This window comes from Diadema setosum, chromosome 7 (genome assembly GCF_964275005.1).
Source record: "Diadema setosum chromosome 7, eeDiaSeto1, whole genome shotgun sequence".
NCBI classification, from domain to species: Eukaryota; Metazoa; Echinodermata; class Echinoidea; order Diadematoida; family Diadematidae; genus Diadema; species Diadema setosum.
The window spans coordinates 39054750-39078222 of NC_092691.1; the positions used below are offsets into that span (position 1 = coordinate 39054750).

At 36.2% G+C, this 23473-nt stretch overlaps 1 protein-coding gene across 1 annotated transcript in view; it reads right to left on the reverse strand.

The window, feature by feature from the left end:
• LOC140231228 (sushi, von Willebrand factor type A, EGF and pentraxin domain-containing protein 1-like) overlaps nucleotides 1-19970 on the reverse strand; it is an 83119-nt gene extending 63149 nt beyond the window's left edge. Inside the window, exons 1-11 of the mRNA XM_072311374.1 lie at nucleotides 19967-19970; nucleotides 10646-10828; nucleotides 9934-10116; nucleotides 8736-8906; nucleotides 7615-7797; nucleotides 6883-7059; nucleotides 5187-5363; nucleotides 2872-3051; nucleotides 2162-2344; nucleotides 1584-1690; nucleotides 137-257 (exon numbers count right to left, since the gene is read on the reverse strand). Of these exons, the coding sequence (XP_072167475.1) occupies nucleotides 137-257; nucleotides 1584-1690; nucleotides 2162-2344; nucleotides 2872-3051; nucleotides 5187-5363; nucleotides 6883-7059; nucleotides 7615-7797; nucleotides 8736-8906; nucleotides 9934-10116; nucleotides 10646-10828; nucleotides 19967-19970 (1669 nt within the window). The remainder of the gene's footprint in view (nucleotides 1-136; nucleotides 258-1583; nucleotides 1691-2161; nucleotides 2345-2871; nucleotides 3052-5186; nucleotides 5364-6882; nucleotides 7060-7614; nucleotides 7798-8735; nucleotides 8907-9933; nucleotides 10117-10645; nucleotides 10829-19966) is intronic.
• Between the last annotated feature and the right edge of the window lie 3503 nt (nucleotides 19971-23473).

Here is a 23473-nt window from a genome sequence, read left to right on the forward strand (position 1 = left end):
GATGACACTCAGATGTATGTCATCTTAAACTCTAGTGAGGTTGCAAGTGGGATGTCAAAACTAGAACACTGCATATCTTCTGTGAAATCCTGGGCAACTAGAAATCATCTGAAGTTCAATGGTGCCAAGACTGAACTTGTCCATGTTACATCGACATTCCGCAGGTCATCAGAGCTCCCAAAGTTTGAAGTTGATGGGGCTGTTGTCAAGCCATCGGAATGCTCTAAAGACCTTGGGGTTGTAGTGGACGGTAAACTCTGCATGACACAACACATTCAGAAGATCTGCAGAGCTGCTTCATTCGGCATCTATAGAATAGGGAAACTCCGAAAGTACCTTGACAAAAATTCCACCGAGAGACTGGTCAATGCATTTGTCACTTCGCAGATTAACTACTGTAATAGTCCGTTATCAACTTGCCTGCATCTTACTTGTCTAAACTCCAGCACATCCAGAACACAGCCGCACGTCTAATCACACGCACAAGAAAGCACGAGCACGTTACTCCTATTCTTCGTTCACTTCACTGGCTTCCTATTCCACAACGTATTTAGTTCAAGATTCTTCTTCTAACCTACAAGGCTTTCAATGGACTCGCACCATCATCCATCAAAGAACTCATCAAGCCCAAGACGCAGACCACTTCCATCCGGCTCCGTTCATCATCATCAATTCACTTACAGCTAGCGCCAGGTCCACGTACTAAGACTCGCTACGGTGACCGTGCTTTCTCTCTGTGTGTCCCCAAGCTTTGGAACTATCTCCCAGTGATAATCCGTGATTCTCCTTCTGTTGACACCTTCAAAATCAGACTCAAAACATATCTATTCAATGGACTATAGTTCGATTCACTGATTCCATGTCATCCAATCTATTTCGTTTAATTGCTTATTATAATGTCATGTAATGTAATGTAATATAATGTAATTTAATGTAATAATGGATTATGTAACGTAATGTTATATAATTTATTATGCTTTTCATAATCCTTATACATGCATTAATTTAAGATTTAAATGTTAAGCACTTAGAAACTACTGTAATAAGCGCTATATAAGTGTACATTATTATTATTATTATTATTATTATTATTATTATTATTATTATTATCATACCTTCATTTTGGTGATATAATGAGAAACCCCGTATTATGTAAAAAGGGCATGTAATTCCAAAAGGAATTCAATGTTTATTTGATGAAAACTGAATTTGAAATAGCTGAAATATCCAGAACACAGCGATCCTGATAAAAGGTGGGACCCGCCTTTTATTACAATCGCTTTGTTTTACCATGGTTTTACTTTGTGTTTGAATGTCCCAGCCATGGCAAAAACGATTTTCATCGAATTAATTTTCAGTTCCTCTTAGAATGGTATGCTGTGTACTATTCTGTAAGAGGTTTCTTGGTATCTAAGAAAGAAAAAAAAATCTTCATCTCCACCAATAATATAGCATCCCTTTAACATGATAGAAGTCCTCGGGGTTCAAAACCAAATTCAGAGTTCTCTGATAGACTTACTATGGCATGTAGGTGTATTTTGATCGAAGCTTCCATCTCTGCAAGTCGTTATTGAGATACCCACCAGAGTGTAGTTTGCATCGCAGACAAAGACGATAACATCCCCGTTCTCAAAGGTGTCTTGATCAGGGGTAACTCCCCCGTTGACCAGAGTCGGTGTGTCACAGTTCGCTGTATACACATTTTAACAAGACATGGTCATTTACAATATTTAGGTATCTAAAAAGGTTTTTCCATCGTCATTTGATTTTCTCTAGTTCTACTATTTTCCATTACTTCCTAGTTACATTTTATGCCGTAATATTTTATCTCTGTTGTTCGTGTCCAGGTGTTGATTTTTCTAAAGGTAACATCAGTCAAGCTATTACAGATTCGACTATAAACATTTTGTGACGTGACAGTGCACTTTAAGGTATCGGTGAATCAATCATGAAAAATGTTATGGGTTGAAAAAGGCTCTTCAACAATCAAGAAAATCAATACAATCGACTTGCAAATCGCCAAAAGTACACACACAAACACATACACACACGCATACATGTATGATTTAAAAATCATTTGAAATTCATGGCAGATGTGGTCGATATTCATGTAAACGTACGGATCCTGTCTGTTTGCCACATGTGACTGGATTATGCTCACCTGCACAGCTGGGTATAGCCGATGGGTTCCACGTTCCATCCGATTCACACCAACCCGGGGTCACACCCACGAGGGTATATGCGCCTTCACAACCGAAATCGACTCTGTCAAGTGCATCGTACTCCTGCTTGTCTGGGGATATTATTCCGTTGTCATCCAGGTTAGGTCTATTACACGTATTTTCTGGACGAACAAAAGAATATGATTCAAGACTTGAAAAATACATCTATGTGTTAGTATGTAAGTGGTTGACATATTGAAATGGCAAATCTACAGACACAAAAACAGATGAAAAAACAACAAAAGATAACATTCACCCTTAGGACGAGTATCAAAATACTATTATCTATCTTAGACATGAATTTACCAAATTTATATTGAATTTTTAAAAAGGCAAACAAAGACAAAAAGAAAAAGTCACAAAAGGAATCATTCTTCAAGGCACATAATTCGTGAAATTAGGTCAAAGATATTATTACATTAATATCAATATTACATAAAATTACAATGATTAATCGTATTCGATATTCAGTATTTTTCTGACTACAATGGGATGGGAAGCTTGTAAGCGGACACAACTGCTTTTGTTCGTCACACTTGGAATTTTCTCTTGACACGAGAAAAAATGATCTTTCAAATTCTTTTTTTTTTCCTGCAATCTGCGGGCTTGCAGTTAAACCAGTTGCTTCTCACTCTGTCTGTGTCATTACCATAGCAAGCAGGAGCAAACGGAATCAGCCACATTCCTCCAACGCAGTCATTATAGGTTAGCCCGTAGAGAATTCCCGGACATTGATACAGTATACGATCCCCTCTCTCGTAGCAGTCTTTGCGTGGAACTGGATCGTAATACGCTTCAAGTTGCCTCGGCATATCCTCAAAACGGCATTCTATGTTGAGAAAAGGAGAGCGTTTTATGGATCAAACTGACATAGATGAAAACTAGGTTGCTACGTCATACTTTGACTTTGAATGTGCGCAATGGTTAACACAAACGCACAATTGACCAACTTAGCCAGCTAGGAATAAAATTCGCACACCAGTATAGAGTTAAGAATCAGGGACTTCTTAATCTGCCATCTTCTCTTAACTCAATGACTGTAATACGAAGACCCGTATAATCATTACACAAATCTATGCTTTGAAAAAGGTATATGACATTTCCAATAAATACAACTTTTTTGAATATCGTAGTACAGTCAGTAGTGTTAGACTTCTTCGTATTCTTAATGACACATATACAATTATTTGTTCACTTATTATCCGACAAGAAATAGCAGCTTTACAACTGCAATCTAAATATCAATATAAAATTCATCATAATTCATACCCAAATAAAACACGTTGCAATGACGATCTATTCACATTCAGATCTATAGCTACCATTGGCATGTCAATAAAAACCTAGTATAAGACCAAATCGACGTAGCATGGCTACTTGGCAACACTGAATTCTGATTTAACTCAGAGAGAATAAAACAGTGATCGAACATTTTTATTGGAAGACATGCAATGACATTATGTAGCACATTATCTAAGTTCTACAAGTTCTTCGTGTCTGCATTTGCATGAACAAGTTCAACATCACTGAAGAAATTCTTGTCTTGTAATTGCGTAATTTTCATATGTGCAGGAATAGAATAGTATTAAGTCACGATAATATATATATATATATATATATATATATATATATATATATATGTCACGCAGGCTATTTTTTTTAAAATCTGCATAACAATTTGCGTAGTTATGAACAGATTAAAATTCAAAAGTGGTTTATATCAGTATAGTGTGCCTATACTTACGGTACAACGTACAGGCTGAAGAGTCGTCTGCATGCGTGGAGAAAAATGCGTTTTATTATTGCAGCAAGACATGATGACAGAAATGCTCCTTTGCTTTTGTTTTAATTACTTTCAGTTCATACTCATTGATATCTAACAACATATTTTCACTCTTCTCAATCAGGACTTGAATTTCTTTCGTGTGGTCAAACTATCGCGTTTTCAATATTTGGTCTGCGTGTTTGCTTATATGCCGCAAAAGTCAATTTCCAATATCTACGATGAGCTCATTGCTCAAATTACAAGAAAAAAACCCCAAGAAAATACATTTGTTTGTTTGATTGTTTGTTTGTTTATTGTTTGTTCATTATGTATTTGTTCACAAACGAGGTTAACATAACTAAATTAATATGGATTTGTGTTGGCGTGCAATGAAAACAAATATTATTGGTTCGGTAGGAAATTGATTTGCTGAAATTGTTATTAATCTTTACTCTTTTTTTTTTCTCTGAAGAGCAGTTGTCAGCAATATGAACTTTGACCTCACTGCATAAAACTGTTAGATTACGTTCCATGAACAATTTGTAGCCACAAACATGTGTCAGAAAGTTCAAACACGGCATCGTAAGTTACGAATTAACTCTTCGTTACTGATACTCTGTTATCAAACACTTTGTCCGTCATGCAAATGTAAGCATTTTATGAAGACAAAAAAACATGAAAAAAAAAAAACAGAACACGTGAAATGTGGTATTTGCAATTATCAAGCTAATCTGAAATGCAAACAGTTCAAAGTGTCTGAGGGAAATCCAGAGTTGGACAATGCCTTACATCGTATAATGTGTTTTACAAAATATAGACAAGACAATTCAGAACCTTGATAAAATTAGTGAACTTAAAAAAGTTAAGAATATCGAAGTATGGAGATAAAACATAAGCCTCACGCTTACAGTATGAAAACAAGCATTGTAGACGGATAGATCGCATTCACACTCTTTGATTCAAGTGTGTCATCAGCGTGTCATTGGGTTACACTATTCGTAATCACGAAGGTTCATTGGTCAAACACATACACACACTCACACACACACACACACACACACACACATGAAAAACGATAAGATTCTTTATTCCGAAGGTTCGTTGATACGAAAATGAAATAAAGCTCATAACTTCAAAGGTTCGTTATTCCGCATCTTCTTTTCGTTTTCGGATTAACAATACCGGGGGCCTGCTCTTACCGTTACAGGTGGGCAGTTCGGATGGTGTGAGTTTACCATCATCACACGAATATGTAGAAACTCCACTCTCCCCCGTTGAATAGCCAGCGTCGCACGTGATGTTAAAGGACGAGCCGTGATTTACATCCCCACCATTGGAGTAGTCTGAATTAGGCACTCCTCCAAAGACGCAGTTGGCTATGAGACGAGATTAGGGCGAACTTGTAATAAAAGAATCGATAGGTGGATCTTTGTAGATGCGAAATGATGAACAATAGTGAGGTTTGTTATTCCGAAAGTTTGTCATTTCTGAAAGCTCGATAATCCGAAAATAAAATATAGTTATGTATACCAAAGGTTCCTTAATCCGAAACTGCAATAAGGTTAGTTATTCCGAAGGATTAGTGATAACGGGGGCTTGCTCTTACCGTAACAGATGGACAGTTCAGAAGGTGTGAGGGTACCATCATAACACCAATATGGAGAAGCCTGGTCCTTTCCGGTCGAATAGCCGTCATTGCAGGTGATAAAAAAGAACGAGCCGTGAATTTCCTCCCCGCCATTTGCGTAGTCCGAATTAGGCACTGATCCAATGTCGCAGTTAGCTACGAGACGAAATTAAGGCTTAATTGCAGTATCATTGTATACAAAGGCAATGTACATGTGCGAAACTATATCTAACCATTGCACCTCCTTTTTATTATTTCTTTTTTATAAAGACACTATGAATTATTTGCTTTACAAATATGAGTTATGTAAAACCGTTGTTTTTCTCAAGTAGACGTGAAATTCATTTTTGGCCATTTACAACAGTGACTAATGCATTAGACTTAGATGAAAGTGTTCTTATAAAGTGCAAACTTAAAGGGGATGGCTAGTAACTGATCAGTGGGAATCAGTGGGAATGCTGGAGGATGATTGTTCCAATCTTTGTGGGATTCATTTAAAAGTACATTATATATCTATTGTTGTTTGGAAATTATTTGCTTCAGAATGGTCTCATATTCAAGTAATGTGCAGTTTAATGCTTCCAGGTTAGCGTGCCTGGTCAGTGACGGAGCATTAATCTGCACATTACTTGAATATGAGACCGTTCTGAAGCAAATAATGTTCACACAACAGTAGATATATGATGTACTCTTAAATGAATCCCACAAGGATTGGAACTATCATCCCTCAGCATTCCCACTGATCGGTTACTAGCCACCCCCTTTAACTTTAAGTGTAAACTACATTTGCCACCTTGATGTCTAGACAATGCAGTATCTCTTTTTTTTTTAGTTTGGTACTAAACATGATGTAGCATGAAGTCTTACGTGATTAAAATCCTTACTTACCCAACATATTGAAAAGAATTTTCGCTCTGATTAAGAAAGAAAAGAAAATGCATTCTTTTCAATGATTTGCTTTCTACCAGAAAATTAATTTTCAATCACGTAAGGAATTTTTCATAAGCAAAATGATGACGATAATGAAAATAGATGCTTGTTGTTGTCTTAGCATGGATGAACATCTATTTACTAATATAATAAAAAAGAAACAACGATATAGAAATCACAATATTTCTTTCAAATTTCATGTACTGCACTTGTATATTAAATGTAATAACCCTTATTATTCTCAATTATGATCATTATCATAATCATAGTAAGAGTTAACCAATTGATTGGTATTATGATTGGTGACGAGAAGAATCCGTCTTCATTGCTTCTCATACCAAGACAAGACGGGTCATCTGCACTCCAACTCCCGTCTGTACAATTAATGGCAGCGGCTCCCACCAGAGTGTAGCCAGTATCACAGGTGTAGGTGACTACCTCCCCGTGGTAGTACGGGGAGGTATCACCCGATCTTTGTCCGTTGGGAAAGGTGGACGCCAAGACACCACAGTTTTCTATATGGAGTAAAATTTACGCATGCAATAGTGATATGTATATGTAATAAGTAATGATTTACGTAGTATACGTAGTATACGTTTACGTATGTGTGAGTAACATATTACAAGTATGAGTAATACATGTAAAAAAAAACTTTGAGTTTGAGACAAAACTATAAAGCCATACAATGTCATACAATCATAGACACATACACCAGCGTGTGAAATTGCATGTAAGTTGCAATTAGTCATTTGATAACTTCCATAAAGGTTTACATTGGTTGTGTTTTTTCAGTCTCTTTATTCAGTCCAGAGACTGTATACTGTTCTCTTCCGAAGGTCAATACGCGCGATCTCTCTCTTGTCGCTTGTGCCTCTTCCACTCTTTCCGAAAATTTAAAAAAAAAATCGAACAGAGATAAAGTTGAAAGAGGGCTGTTCAGCTTTCAGTTAATATTCTACTACGACACATACTTCTTGGCATACTGCTCGCATTGATCTTCATATTGCTTGGCATATATAGTGCGATTGACTGTCAATAATGTAATTAGCAAAGTGTGGTGTAATGCCCACCGTAACACACGGGGTCAGGTACATCGAAGTTCCCATCGCTACAAGTCATGTCTGTATCCGTTCCAGTCCCTGTCGAGTAGCCGGGATCGCATTCCACCGTGATGGTGGTGGCGTGATCTACCGGTTGTAGCTGAGTGGCGTTCTTACAGTCAGAGTTAGCTACCGCAGGTGGAAGGCACATGCCTGTTGAGAAAGTAAATGTGAAAACACACTTCCCAAGTGGAAGAAGACAAAAACTGTTCCCACAGCTACGTAAAACATCTCTTTTGAAATGTGGGATATGAAGTCTTTTGGGGGAATTTCCCTTGCAGAACTGTAATTCATATTGGCTGTTGTGATTTTGACCATGCGCCTTTTCGAAAGAGATGAAACCCGTAATAACAAAACACCAATTTGAGACGGAAACAGGAAATCAAATCTTCTGATAAACAGGCTGTAGACCTACTATATTTCCATATGGAGAATGAATTATTGTTTACACTCTTGATTCATATAAAAAAGTCTTTCGAATCTTCTGAAACCATGACAAACAATTATGTATTAACAAAAACAATTTTATTTAACTTTGCACTCTACTCAACCAAAGAAACTTTTCTTCCAGAATATAGTTTTAAAAAGATACGGCACTTTATATAGAGTGCTACTGCAATGATAGGTTCACCTGTCATCTTAGAATAGTGTAATCATGCATTTGATTTATACTTCACAGCTCGCCAAAGTGGTCCTTAAAAGAAGCATTATTCTTCTTTACATTTCATCACAAAGTAAAACACATTATAATACACAAGTGTAATTGCAGGAACATCTCTGAATGGTCTGATGCATGCTGAATGTAAATACACATGATATACGACATCATATAGTTGTAGATATATAAAACAGTCAAAAGATAATATCCATGAATTCGAAATTTCTACAATTTGAATAAAATAAACAGGCTTTTTTTTCGATAGCGTTCAGCATGGGATGCTTACTGTATCAAGTTAGTGTCTTTTAATCTAAACTTTCCTTGCAATCTCAAACATTTACGAAAACATAAAAGCAGCTTTAGGACATAATAACATTCAGAAAAAGGGTGACATTACAATAATTGAACAGAAAACGATGTTCAATAGACTTACAGTAGCACGTAGGTGTCTTTTGATCGAAGCTTCCATCCCTGCATGTGGTTGTCGAGATACCGACCAGGGTGTAGTTTGCATCACAGACAAAGACAAGAACATCCCCGTTCTCAAAGGTGTCTTGATCTGGGGTAACTCCCCCATTGCTGAGAGCCGGTGCGTCACAGTTATCTGTACATAAATCAACACATTTTCCGATACGAATGATAGGGTGGTTAATTTTATCAATTCCGATGCTTGAATTATTTTGTGTGAATTAAAAACTGATCATTATATGATATAACTTGACGAAAAGTTGCATGACATTTTCTTTTTCCTCTGGTGCAATTATTACAGTATTGTCTAGAGAGACCTGAAAAGCTTGCTGATTTGATATGAAGATCATAGCATCTACACTAATTGTAATTATACATAAAATTATAAAGAATAAATAATCAGCTTAGAAAAGCAAGCAACTTAAGTCCATAGTATTGATAAAGCGTCATAAGATGTCAGGGTGCGTTTTCTTTTTCTCAAAAAATAGAAATTTGGCAAAATGGAAAAAAGAAGCCCTGAGGTCACGATTACTTGACACTTTTCAAGAATAAATTATTGTTCTTGCCCAATTAATTTCAGATCTAGGCCTGCATAATGACTCCTCTGTGGCTAAGTTTTGAATTAAAGGGCTGGTATAGTTTCGGATGAGATGGTGCTTCAGGTTTCCAACATTTCTTATGATAATTTTTTGAGATGATAAGAAACCTCTTATGAAATATCAAAGAGCATATAATTCTAACAGGAAATCAAAGTTTGAAGAAAATTGGTTTTAAATTGTTCGAAACATCCAAAACACAGCAAACCAAATAAAAGATGCGACCCACCTTTTATTAGGATCACTTTGTTCTCCCTTGTTTTTGGATAGCTGAGCAATTCCATAACCGATCGTCATCAAATAAACTTTCAATTCCTCTCTGAATTGTATGCTCTTTAACATTTCATAGACTGGTTTCTGAATATCTGGCAAAAAGTTTAAAGCCGAATCATCACCTCAACATGTACTATGCCATCCCTTTAAGTTCTTGCATTATAGTTTCTTCCTCTGACTTGAACTTGGTTTCTTACATGTCACCGTTGCATGTCACGGGATATGTGTACGTTTATAGGTCCCATGTGTTATGTCTGTTTGCAACGGGTGACTGAATAAAATCATCATACTCACCTGCACAGCTAGGCACAGTAGAAGGGTTCCACGTACCACCAGACTCACACCGACTTGTGGTCACACCCACGAGAGAAGAAGTATTGTCGCACCCAAAGGTGACTGTCTCGAATGAATCATACTGAGATTTGTTGGGAGAGATGGTACCCTTGTCGTCCAGGGTAGGTCTAAGGCAAAAATCGGCTGATAAGAAAGATTTTAAAACGAGATTTGTAAAAGCTTAAAGAATCAGAATACTTTCTATTGACATTTTCTCAGTCATTGAACTCGTGCGAATAATCTGCAAAGGAGAAGAAACATTAGAACAGCACCGATACCCACATAGAAAGTCCAATATTTTTCATGTCATTTCATTTCATTTCCACATGGAAACAAGTTCGCTTTGGCCACAATTCCGTGCATCTTTAAAACAGTAAAAATACATTGTACACACAAATAAAAACAGCAATCAACAACGCAAACAACATCAACAGTACCCTAAGATTACAAGCTACCAATCACAATCCTTACCCCTCCCCCGGCCCCCATCTCAAATATCTATCACATGACTATTAATTGTTCGCAATAATTGCAGGTAAACTGGCCGAACGAGAACGGACAAACACTCGAATCCAGTGTATATTGTTGGGTTTTTTTTTTTTTTTTCATGAGATGCCAATTGACTAAGCTCCGACACTGAGGCCAAGTGAAGCGTTGAATGTGTTATACGTACCTTCACATGTAGGGGCAAATGGAATGGCCCAAGATCCACCGCTGCCACAGTCATTGTAGGGAGGTCCGTACAGAGTGCCAGGGCATTGATACAAAATACGATCACCGTTATCGTAGCAGTCTTGTGTTGGATTTGGATCGCGGTAAGTCCCATCTTGTGCCGGTAAATCTTCAAAACAACATTCTATAAAGGGAGAATCGCATAAAGCACATTTTGCTTGAATGAATCAAATGGATTGGGACTCATTTGTTTTTATTCACTTTCACACTTACACATTCACTATCTAGGCAATCACAACTTAGCACAATGACCATGCATCCAAAACAGAAATCAGAACGTTTTTTTTTTTCACAACCATCAGTAATTATTACAGACTCGGCTTGTCAACGTAACGTCTTTCTTAGATATAATATTTCTGTTAATATGGCATTTAAAACTTAATACTGGAGCATTGATATACATTTGCGATCCTAACGAATATGGAGTACTGTGTCGTCAATGTGTGACGATCTTCACAAGCTATATGATAATTTACAGAATTAGACCGACACATAATGAGAGCCACACCCGTCCCTGTGTAAACTATCTGCCATTTGTAGAACAATGGCTACCTGTATTTCGTCATGAGGGAATTCTATATCAAACAGCTAGGATGCCCTATATCTTACATGCCCCAATCCACTTCCTTGTCTCGCCGCGCTATTAAATGCTCATCTGCTATATAGTTTGTTTTTATTCGCTCAGCGAAAAAAAAAAATCATCTAATCTGCCCCTTCTTGAATATTTCGTACTATTCGAAGAAAACAATCAAAAGTATCTCGTTCTATTTTACTACATATTCTCTATACTCCTCAGACTTCTAATTTCAATGGTTTCCTCGTTTCACTCGCTGGCTGCAGAATCCGTTGTCTCTCATGAAATAGAAATCATGTGTTGTTGTTGTTGTTTTGTTGGGGGGATATCTCTGATTTAGTGATCTTTGCGAGAAAATACTCATATGAAATATCTGTGAAATGTCAGTGTATCAAAAGGAAAATGCATTGCTTTATAAGTGCTGCGACATATAAGTTTTCGACAAATGCAACATTTTGTTTTTCTTTAGTATAACGCAAAGTAATAGACGGAAGTAGAACAGCTCGCATAAATCTACTCTGGTCTTCTTTATAAAGTTAGCGCTAAGTTCATATGCCTATTTCTAGATACGCGTATATTACATGACTGTAGGCACTTTCACAGCGTGAATTGTGGACGATATGTACTGAGTTTTATTTCAAAGATTCAGAGGATTCACAAATTCACAATCATATGCAAGGGGGAAATTGAAAACAAGTAATAATATACAAACATCACAATGCTGTTAGTACTGTAGCGACTGTAGCGAAGTGATATTTCACTCGACTAGCAGCAAATGATGCCGAGGGTAGTAACATTGCTCTCATTAAAGAACAATAATGTACATCATGGAAGTGCAGATTGTTTAGAGTGAAATAAAAGCAATGAATGTATCAAATGAAAAGTCTGGTATATCGAAAATAAGATACATGAAATTATTGATAATTCTGTGGATATAGCAAATATTTTAACACATATTTTACAACAATTGGAGAAAACATTGCTCAAGAAATTCCTGATACTAATAAACATTTTTTTTTGGATTTTTTAAATCAGTATAATATGCATTCAATATTCTTTACTCCTACCACTAGATATGAGGTTATTGATATTGTATCTGGTTTGAAAAACAAAAAAAAAAAGCTCAGGTTATGATGACATTTATAAGCAATATGATTTTGAAAGGTGTTATATCTTCTGTTGCGGATCCTCTGGCACATATCTTTATTTGTCAATGTCAACGGGTGTGTTTCCAGAACAAATGAAAGTAGCTCAAGTTATTCCTATATATAAGAATTGAGATAAGTTAGATATAAGTAATTATAGGCCTATTTCTTTGTTATCTTGTTTGTCCAAGATTTTAGAGAAAATTATATATAAAAGAACGTTGAATTTTTTGAATATGTATGGTGTTTTTACGAATTCGCAGTTTGGGTTCCGAGAAAAGCATAGCACCTGTCACGCTTTGTTAAATTTTGTTGATAAAGTAGCACATGCTTTAGATAATCACTCTCATATGATTGGTATCTTCCTGGACTTCTCCAAGGCCTTCGACACTATAAATCATGATATTTTGCTATACAAGTTGTCTCATTATGGTATACGTGGGAAGGCCTTGAAGTGGTTCAGGAGTTATTTAACTGATCGCAAACAATATGTTTTTTTGAATAATCATAACTCTGATATGAGAGAATTTAAGTGTGGCGTCCCACAAGGTAGTTTGTTGGGCCCGCTGTTGTTTATTGTTTACATTAATGATTTTTGTGTTTCTTCCGATGTTTTATCTTTCATACTTTTTGCCGACGATTCAAATGTATTTTATTCGCATGAAGACCCAAACACCCTTGTGCAGACAGTTAATTCTGAGTTAAAAAAAGTATGTGAGTGGATACGAGCAAACAAGTTGTCTTTAAATATACAAAAAAAAACAACTAAATATATGCTTTTCATTAATACTTCAGATAATTTGAATATGGATATTTGTTTTGGTGATGCTGTTTTAGAAAGTGTTTCCCATATTAAGTTTCTCGGAATTACAGTCGATAATAAACTCTCCTGCACGAAATTTCATATTGATAATGTCTGTAAGAAAATTTCACTTAACATAGGTGTTATTAATAGACTAAAATTTTCTATTCCTCAACATTCGTTGTTTACATTGTATTCATCCTTGATATTACCCTATTTAAATTATTGAATTTTAGTATGGGGAAACACTCATCAAATATTATTGGATAGGGTTTTACTGCTACAAAAGAAGATTCTTCGCATTATTTGTAACACCGTTCCATATTCTCATACAGATCCTTTGTTTTTTTTTTATGATAAGATTCTGAAAATTAAAGATTTGTTTTTGTTTCAACTCGGGCAATTTATGTATACTTATTATAATAAATGTCTTCCGTCTATTTTTAACTCCATGTTCATGCGCAACCGGACATATCATGGATATCCAACCAGACAGTCAAATGAATTTCATTTACCTTTATCAAGAACCGTGCTTGCTCAACAGACTTTCATTTATGTAGGTCCAAGATTCTGGAACTCCCTTCCCATGGACATAAAAAAATGCACCATCATTGTTTTCTTTTAAAAAGAGATTGAAGAGTTTTCTTTTGAAGTCCTATAATGCAACCGAATAAATATAATTCTGTAATGTATCTTCTTTCACTATAGGCAGCGTTCTCTTGAGGCATCGACCATTTTTACCGCGTTTAGTATTTTTGTATTCCCCACGTGCCCTCACGGTTACAGTCTGTTCCGCTGGAAAGCAGCTCAACACTGTTTCACTCTCGAAAACGCGTGGCTATTTGTCTCTGTGGGCTTCGCCCCGTGGTGTATGCATCAAAATAAGTTAGGTTTTCTCTCTCTCTTCCTATTCTCCCCATTTTCTGTTCCCTATTTTCACACTTTTGCTTTCTTTTTCTTCTTTCTTTCTTTCTTTTTTTATTCCCGACTTTCCCAGTTTCCCGCACTCTTTGTAGTTGTAAGTTTTTCACCCCCTTTACTTCCCCTCTTTCCCCCTTTTCCCTCAGAGGTACCCACATGTTACAAGCATAGTCTTTTGAGTGGGTACCTCCACTTTTTTTTTTCACAGAGTGTATAAATGTTTCTGTTTGTACTAAACATAAAGACATGAACATGTTGTTATCCCTGTCTGACTATGTATATTATCAAAGACTCGCATGCCAAATTGTATCATATAGTTTTTTGTACATTCTGTTGGAAAAAGAGTGAAAATAAAGTTTGAATTGAATTTGAAAAAAATCATTGCATCTCAATGTATAACACACTCACTTCCTGCGCACAAAGACCCAACAAACAGAATGCATGCACCTACAATAAGCATTAGAAAGTAGAAACACATACATACACACACACACACATACACACAAATATAACAATGTTGATTGATGACCATATCCACATACTTACGACTTGAGGCGCATGTTGACGAGGGGTCTGGGTGAAGAAAAAAAACACAACATAATGATTATTCATAGCTATAAACATGACAAGAACAACCTTCCATTGGGCAGCTCCTTAGCCATTTGTTAGCTCTCCCACTCATAATATAGACTAAGATTTATTGTCTAGTACCAGCTTTCATATATCTATTTCTATTTTTTTTCTTCCCCACCCACCGTATTCAGTCTATCAAATAACGCGTCTTTCGGAAGGCTGAAATTCTGGTCTTTCTGACTTTTTGTTTATCTTGTTCTCCTTATTATTCTGACAATTTAGCCATGCCAAAGTGCTTTTGTAACCATATAGCTTGTAATAATTGCCTATTGGTTGTCATTCTAGTGTTATATCTGTTTAATTGATAATATTCTTAATTCTGATATGTTATGATTAGGTGTCCTGCTTCGAACTAATAAACAATGTCGAGCATTGTTTTGGCAGTTGAAATTAACATCTCAGTTATCCTCGACAAAGTCAAGATACTCACTATTGGTGCATGTTGCCTGAACGCCTGGAAAGAACAAATAGAACGAAAAATAACTACATCTTAGAATATGTGCTGTAATTACAAGAAATGTAATGCAGAGAACAGTACAACCCCTACTGACTAAAAAGAGTCTTTACATCCAAAATGCTTTCTGACTCAAATCACGTTGAGGACTTTTATATAAGAATCTTGAAACGGGTGTTTTACAGTCTGACAATGTATTTTTTATGAAGTAAGACAATAATAATTATCATCTATTTTACCCATGTATCGCATTTTTTAACTTCTTTGCTGGTTAATTGTTCTGCAGCGAAACAACTTCAAAGTCAAGAATATAGAGAATAATCCTTTCTGCATAGTTTTTTTAATATTTTCGACGTGCTTGTGGTATATAATATATATCATATAAAATGTATGCAAATAATAAAATAAGATAAAAATCTGAAATTTCATTTCCGTATTCATTTCACTTCATTCCTTTACTTAAAGAGGATGGCTAGTAACTAATCAGTGGGATTCAGTGGGAATGCTGGGGAATGAATGTTCCAATCTTTGTGGGATTCATTCAAGAGTACATTATACAGTATGTCCCCAAAAAAAAAAATTGCAACGGGGCCCTCCGCAATGATAGCTTTAGAAATAGTGAATCAATCTAAATACAAATTCAGGGTATGAAACTATAACTCATTGCCCACATCTTACAGAAAACCCCATTCGATTTGCTTCAGTGGTCAAAGAGAAATGAGGAATTTTGTAGAGGATGTCGGGAATCCCTTCCGTCCAAATTCTGTATATTATTCACACACAAGAGCATTGAATTGCTAAAATTGGAAGAATCAGACTCACGACATGCTTTACAACAATCCACATTTCTCTGTGACCGCATTACCAAATTGAATGGGATTTTCTGCAAAATAGAGCTAAAATATTATTTCTTAAGACCCTGAAGTAGCATTTAAAAAATTAATCATATTGGGTGTTATCAAGTGTGATTGTAATTTTTGGGGACTTACTGCAGTAAGTCGCCTCAAAAATTACAATTAGATTAACTTACAATCAACATTATCATATCAAGACTTTTTTTTTCCTTTGGAGGACAGACTAATGTCAAAACTCCCCTTTCCTTATATTTCCTCTTATTCCTCCAATATCACTCTCTGCATAGTTACAGCAAGAAGGTAATTAAAAAACCGTTTTCCACACTTGCATCCACATAATATTATTATGGGCTGTGCAAACGAAATAAATAAAAAAAAATATTTCTGAATATTTCCTACCCTATCACTGCAATTTTATCATATTCTTTAAATACACGGGATTTTGAGATTCATGAACCCACCCAATCAGAGCATCTCAGGATATGCTTATGACCAAATTTTGGGGTCTTACGATGATTTCTTTCGCATGGGGAAGCTGCTAGCACAGAATCGTGTACACGAACCACCCATTTTTACATTTTTCTGCAGTTAGAAACCCTTCTTCTACAATTTGGTCAAGTTTCATGAAAATGACATGGTTTTTGAATGCACAGCATAAGTTTTATGAACCTTCTCCTCATATAGCCAACCCCTAACAACAACAACAAAAAGTCCCTGATAAGGGTGGGATTTCACGGAGCACGCGAACGATTTGCGAATGACGCGAATGGCAAAATCCAGCATTCGCATTTTAGTCTGCAAAAGATCGCCAAACAAACGTGAGGGTTCGGAAGCGTCGTCAATTGTTCGCGAATGTCGTTTTTACTTCGGCGATAATTTCAAAAAAGTTTGAAATTTTTTCCGAACCTTTTCCGCACACTTAGTCGGGATTTGCTCGTGAATTGTTCTCGAAAGTGTCTTTAAAGCTTCGTCATATGCGCAAGACCTTCGCAAGACACGCGCGATGTTCGCAAAATGTTCGTGAAACCCCAAACAGACTCCGAAACTTCGGAGAATGTCTCGCGTATGTTACGCGAAATCTGCGAAGTTTTTCCGATCATTTTACGACGTAATCGCGAACTGTTCGCGTACCTTTTGAGACATTCTCGCGAACGTTTAGCGCACGTTTGAGGGATGTATGCCCTGTACGTTTTCTACAAATAAAAATTGTAGTATACATCTAAACATCAAACAATTAAATATTAACAACTATAGTAACGAAAGAAATTAAAGACTAGCAAAGAGAAAGAATATTTGATATACAAAAAAAAAATCGCAGAATACACTTAAAATCAATCTTAAAGGGAAGGTAAACCCCAAGAGCAATGTGGATTGAGTGAAAGCAGCAGCATTAGTAGAACACATCAGTGAAAGTTTGAGGAAAATCGGACAATCGATGCAAAAGTTATGAATTTTTAAAGTTTTGATGTTGGAATTGCTGGATGAGGAGACTACTAGAGGTTATGCCGTATGAGTCGACAACAATACCAAGAAAATATAAAGAAAATTCTGCAAAAATCCATTTTTCATGAAAATTACAAATTCCATCAACTTGATATTGACATATGTTAAGGGTAGCAATTATTCTTCCTGCTTTCTGAAAGCGGTTGGTCCATTGCTCTTTCATAATTCTAGAAAAGTGAATTTTTGTTGAATTTCCTTTATATTTTCTTTGTATTGTTGTCCACTCATACGTCATATCCTCTAGTAGTCTCCTCATCCAGCGGTTCCAACACCAAAACTTTAAAAATTCATAACTTTTGCATCGATTGTCCGATTTTCCTCAAACTTTCACTGATGTGTTCTACTAATGTTGCTGCTTTCACTCACTCCACATTGTTCTTTGGGTTTACCTTCCCTTTAAGTATGTAATTTTCATTTGAACTATAGAGATTATGTGTTGGAGGAACTGCAAAAAGAAAAGGAACAAATGCTTTACTAGTGGAGATACGTCCTAGGGGGAAAAAATGTAGGCAAACACACGATAGAGAAATGAGAGAAAAAGAAAGGAGAAATACAGGAAAGAAAAAAAAAATCAACTCAAGAAAGCTTTTTGAGTTGATTTTTTTTCTTGCTTCCACCTCTCCTTGCTACATTTTCTCCCATGATTATTGAAAATGTTTCGTTGTTCGCATTTCCGTCGCGTGTTCTTCGTGTACGTAACATGCTGTACTTTAGCAATGATACACACGACAATCGCACATACGTCGTGGGAACTTCGCACAAATTGCGCAAGAATAGTTTTCGGCTTCATTGTCGGAAAACATTCGGAGAAAAACTTTTCCGAATGTTGGATTTTGTCATTCGCGTCCTTCGCAAATCGTTCGCGTGCTCCGTGAAATCCCACCCTTAGGATTTGAGATATTTTGGTGATTTCTGCCGCGTGAGGGCCTTGATTGCCCGAGAATGAAGGTGTAAACCCAAACTGTAAAACCTTTTTCCTTTTTTTTGGTACCTTTCTCTGCAATTCTTGCAAGTTTGGAGAAATAAAGTGGGTTTTGACAGAATTATTGGATCGAAGTTTGCCATTGCAGATTTTGTTGTCTAATCATGGGCTTTATCCTGTAACGCTATCATTATTGTAATGGACGGCAGATTGTCATGTTCTTCAAAGTCCCGTAGAAGCAATACAAGTACACGAATATGTGGTTTTATTTGCATATTTGGGCTTCGGATGGGTCAATGTTAATACGGCATGGAAAGTTTGAAGAAAATGACATTGACATCACTTTAACAGAGGAACGTCCTTATGTACAGCAAATACGTCAGTCCGGGGACTGTTCTTTGATAGGTTGTTGCGGATGAAATACAAGACAAATGTATTAGAAATGAAAACATATTCATGCATGACTTTCAAAAAAAGAAAACAGAGTAACATGTTGACGAAACTACTGCACAAATTTAGAAAGAAACAAACATGATCAATCAAGAAAGTACGTCCTCGTTGTTTTTAATGAAAGAGACGAGACAAAAATGAATAAGAAAAACAAAACAAAAATAAGTCCAGGGTAAGTGCACTTTTCACAAAGTCATAAAAAGTTGTTTGCATGAATAATACAGTGCATTTGCGAACATTCAATGAACATTTATACACAGGTGAAGACCACTGCAAACAGGTACGTACCGGATATTAGGGCGATGAGTATTGTTGAATGAAGCACAGCTCGATAATCGAGGATCATTGTCATTTTATTTCCCGGAGAAGCCAAGACGCATACTACATGTAAGATGACCAACTTAATAATCAAAGTGTCTTTACTCGACAGGAGTACAGACTTTCATAACATCATCGAAGGACTGTTTAAGCGTAAAGTGAAGTTATCTTACTGATAAACTTGTAATTTATAGGCTTCCGCAAATGTGAAAATGAACAGCCCCCTCCAAAAACACATACACGCACACACACACACACACGCACACACACACACACACACACACACACACACACACACACACACACACAAACAACACAAAATACTGTCAATTAATGTACGACCAAAGAATGTTGGCGCCTCTGAGGGGTTCATAAAGTACTTGAATCAAGATTAGCCCCTTGGTAGCAGGATATAAAGAAACTTTTGTACAGTTATTCTGTAATTCATTGATTTGACCAAATTGATCATTTGTGTCGCTAGGCGAACAAAGCAAGGTACGAATTAAGTGCCGTTTTGTTAGCAAGGGAAATAATTAGGGGGTAAAATGTTTATTTTCATAGACACATAGGGTTTGTGGTATGTATTCCACTTGTGTATGTTTTCATCAGCAGAGAACTAGGTAAATTTGTCTTGCTTAAACATCCGTGACTGATCATTATCTCACTGAGATAACGACTATACTCACCCATGTGGAGGCCATTACCTGTAAGGAACTGCACTGTATGCATGACATAATAATTAATGCATAGCATGATTATAACACAAAAGGTAGATTGTAACTTAGTGAGTGGTTATGAACACAGTCTTTCTATAGACAGGTCTCCAATTCGAGTAGGCCTTACCAAAAGCTCTGTGTTGTTGTTTTAAAGAACGAAAGAAGAGAGAGAGAAAAAAAATGGGACCCTATGCAAATAATTTGCCCCAGACAGCTCTATGTTCCAATAATCTATTGCATGTAGACATGCAGGGACAGTTGCCGTCGTACATGTGCAAGCTTGCATTTTTTTTTTTTTTGTTCAAATACGCCTGGAGCATTTCAAACAATCTACATTATTTCACATTATGTAGTTCATTTAATCGATAAGGCAATGTATAAATTTGTGGAATTTATTGACAGTATAAAGCAATTCTCTGAAAAAAAGAACGCAATACAGTGAACAAGGATGATGACTTATATAGGGGACTCTCATATTCCAATAATGGAGCGATGTATTATTCCGTTGCAATACCAGTTGCTTAAACCGGTATAGATTTTACGCATGCTTTCTTCTTTTGTTTTGCATCCTTGAACGCTCAATCATGAATTTCTATGTGAAGCTGCTACGGCATCATCCTTGTTCACTGTGATTTGTTATGAACTTTATGAAAAGATTCTTATTACTCATTCCAATCAGTATAAATTCTGAAACTCTGCACTCAGTATAACCGATACAAATAATTTATAGATGTTCATCTAGGCAAAAATGATTAAAAAAAATGATCTGGAGCTCTCCTTGAACTCACTCGTGCTCACTGGACTGTTACTTGTGTGTTCACTTGAAAACGCTGTATTGTTATCACGATTATCCGTATTAAGATTGTTACCAACGTTCCTGTTATGAGTACATTGCTTTAGAAATACACTTACACAGTGACTTGTAAAACAACATACTTTTCCACCAATTGTCAATCTCAATAACGGGTTCTTTGGGTTTTTTTTTAACAAATCTGGAAACCATATTGGCCACACAGAAAAAAAAAAGAAACACAGGAACTTTGGCAAGTTCACCTTCCTCACATTCTTGCAGATTATAACCCAAGAAGAATATAGCAATCGAATTTGAGGATAGTTGAGAACCATTAAAAAGGCATAGTGTTTATTGTTTTTCATATTGTATCACACTCACAAAAATGCCTTTCAAGTTAATAGAAAAGTTGACTCTACGTTTTCAACAAGAAGATTAAAAAAAAAAAAAAAAAAAAAACGTAAGCCCGAAATTTGATCACAGAGATAAATGGTCCCTTCTGGATCTGCCATGAACAAAATAGATATACATTTAGTACAATACATTTTATTTATAACACTTAGAGTATTTGTGATTTTGTATGGAAGATTTTTGTTCTCAAGATTATCAAATTTGAGGATTCTGGGGACCCCTGGGATCCTAAAGTGGGGCAAGGTGTCTATATGTACAATATATATGACATATTTTCTCGTTCGAAATTTGACCATGCATATTCAAGACGAAGGTGAAAACGTAAAAAGTGGATCCAAACTTGATCTCCCCCCCCCCCCTCCAACCAAATATAAAACTAATGAACTATCTTGTACTATCTAAGCTCTACTCCTTTTGGCTCAAGAGAAAGGTTTCCAAGATTCTTTGATATGGGGGTGCCGCCTCCCCACCCCCCCCCCCACGTGATGGGTAGTGTCCATTAAAAAAATAGAAACAAAAATACTATCACCCTTGTGATGCTATATGTACCTGCCACGCTAGGTACAAATCTACCAGGTGTTTGAAGGAAGAAGCTGAAAATGTGAAAATAGAACTCCAATTTGTTTTTGGATCAGGTGAGCTGAAAATATTGTAGTTTGTAGGAGAGAAACGCTTATCTAACCGAAGAAAACACACATTTTCACGACACAGATACCGGATGAATTAAATGCTATGGCTTTTTATTGATGTTTTACTCAATATTCTCCACAATGGTGAATCCATAAAAAATCGCTCCACTTACTCGGTGATATGTAGTATAGAGACTTTGTATTTTAACTCACAATAGACTATAAATATAATTTGTTCAATTTTATACATCTTTCAATCTGCGTTAGGCTGAGGGTGTAGACCAAGAAGGAATGCTAAAGATAAAGGTTTCTCTGACGACACAATCTCTAGAGAAACTTGATTATTATCCTTTAAAGACTCCTAGAGCTCACTCCATGGTCTCTACATAATCAGATTGAAAATAGTGGCGAAATTAGAAATGAAAATTCCTTTCAATGAATCTTAACAATTTTAAATTTTAGGATTACAATTCAGTGTATTGTCATCCGCTTGATGAACACATTTAAAGGTAACGTTGTGAAGATTTCCAGGCAGTCAAATTACAACTTGGATAGATGAAATCATCACCCATGTAATAAAGTTTCTTTCTCTCATGACAACGTAGAGGTGAGATAACATACTTACTTTAGAACTGTGTTCTTGATTTAGTTCAAATTCTCAAAAAATTAAGTTTTATTTCATTTTATTGCACTTTGCTTTGCCTTCTTTTCATGTATCATTCTTCATTCAGATAAAGCAGAGCTAGCTTGCAGTGTAGTTCTTTTCTTCTTTTGTAATGAATCGTCGGCATGCACACGAAAATAGGTAATTATAATTTCTTACGTGGATGATAGCTGGGTGTATGCTGCTATGTTTTATTACAATATATCTCAGACCATTGCATGTTCTGTAACATAAGAATAGACAAAAGAAGCGCGTTAATGCACATAGTACAGTTTGGTCTCCTTCACCATCTCCGCATTCAGCTCACCATAGAAATAACACACAAGAGGACAAACAAACCACTCGTCTAGTTGTCCAGGTTGCGCACGACAACATTCTACTTTTATTCAATAAAGGCAAGGTAACGCCGACTGAAAAAACACACAAATCGATTACTTTCGTTCCCCGACCACTACAGAAAAAAGACATTTCATAACGAGGATGGTTGTCCATTTTCTTTATGTGTTATTGATGTTGTCGTTGTTGTTTCCGTTACTGCTGTTGTTGTTCTTGATGTTGATGTGGTTGTGTTTGTTCTTTGTTCAAAGGGCTTTAATGGTGTATTACTTTCATGTCACAGTACATGAAGCAGCAGCATGCTAGGATACCCTCAACCAATTAGAAGACGGCATTTGTTATCAATATCCAAATTCAACGAGTTTACAGACGCACTTAGATGTAGTGTTCATGTTAATAGTTGGTTGCTGATTTGATGCAGAAGAAAAAAAAAAACGGAATCTGAAGTTGATAAGCATATCGTATGAAAATAAACATTTTGATCGGCTCTGTTTGTTTTTACTCAAGCCTGATAAGTTTTGGAAAGACATTAATCAGTCTTTCCAAAATGACATCAGAATTCATGAAGGTTTCTTTAAAGTAGCTTCCTTTAGCTAAATATAGAACTATATAGTATGATCTCATTCTGAGAGGAATGATCATAATTC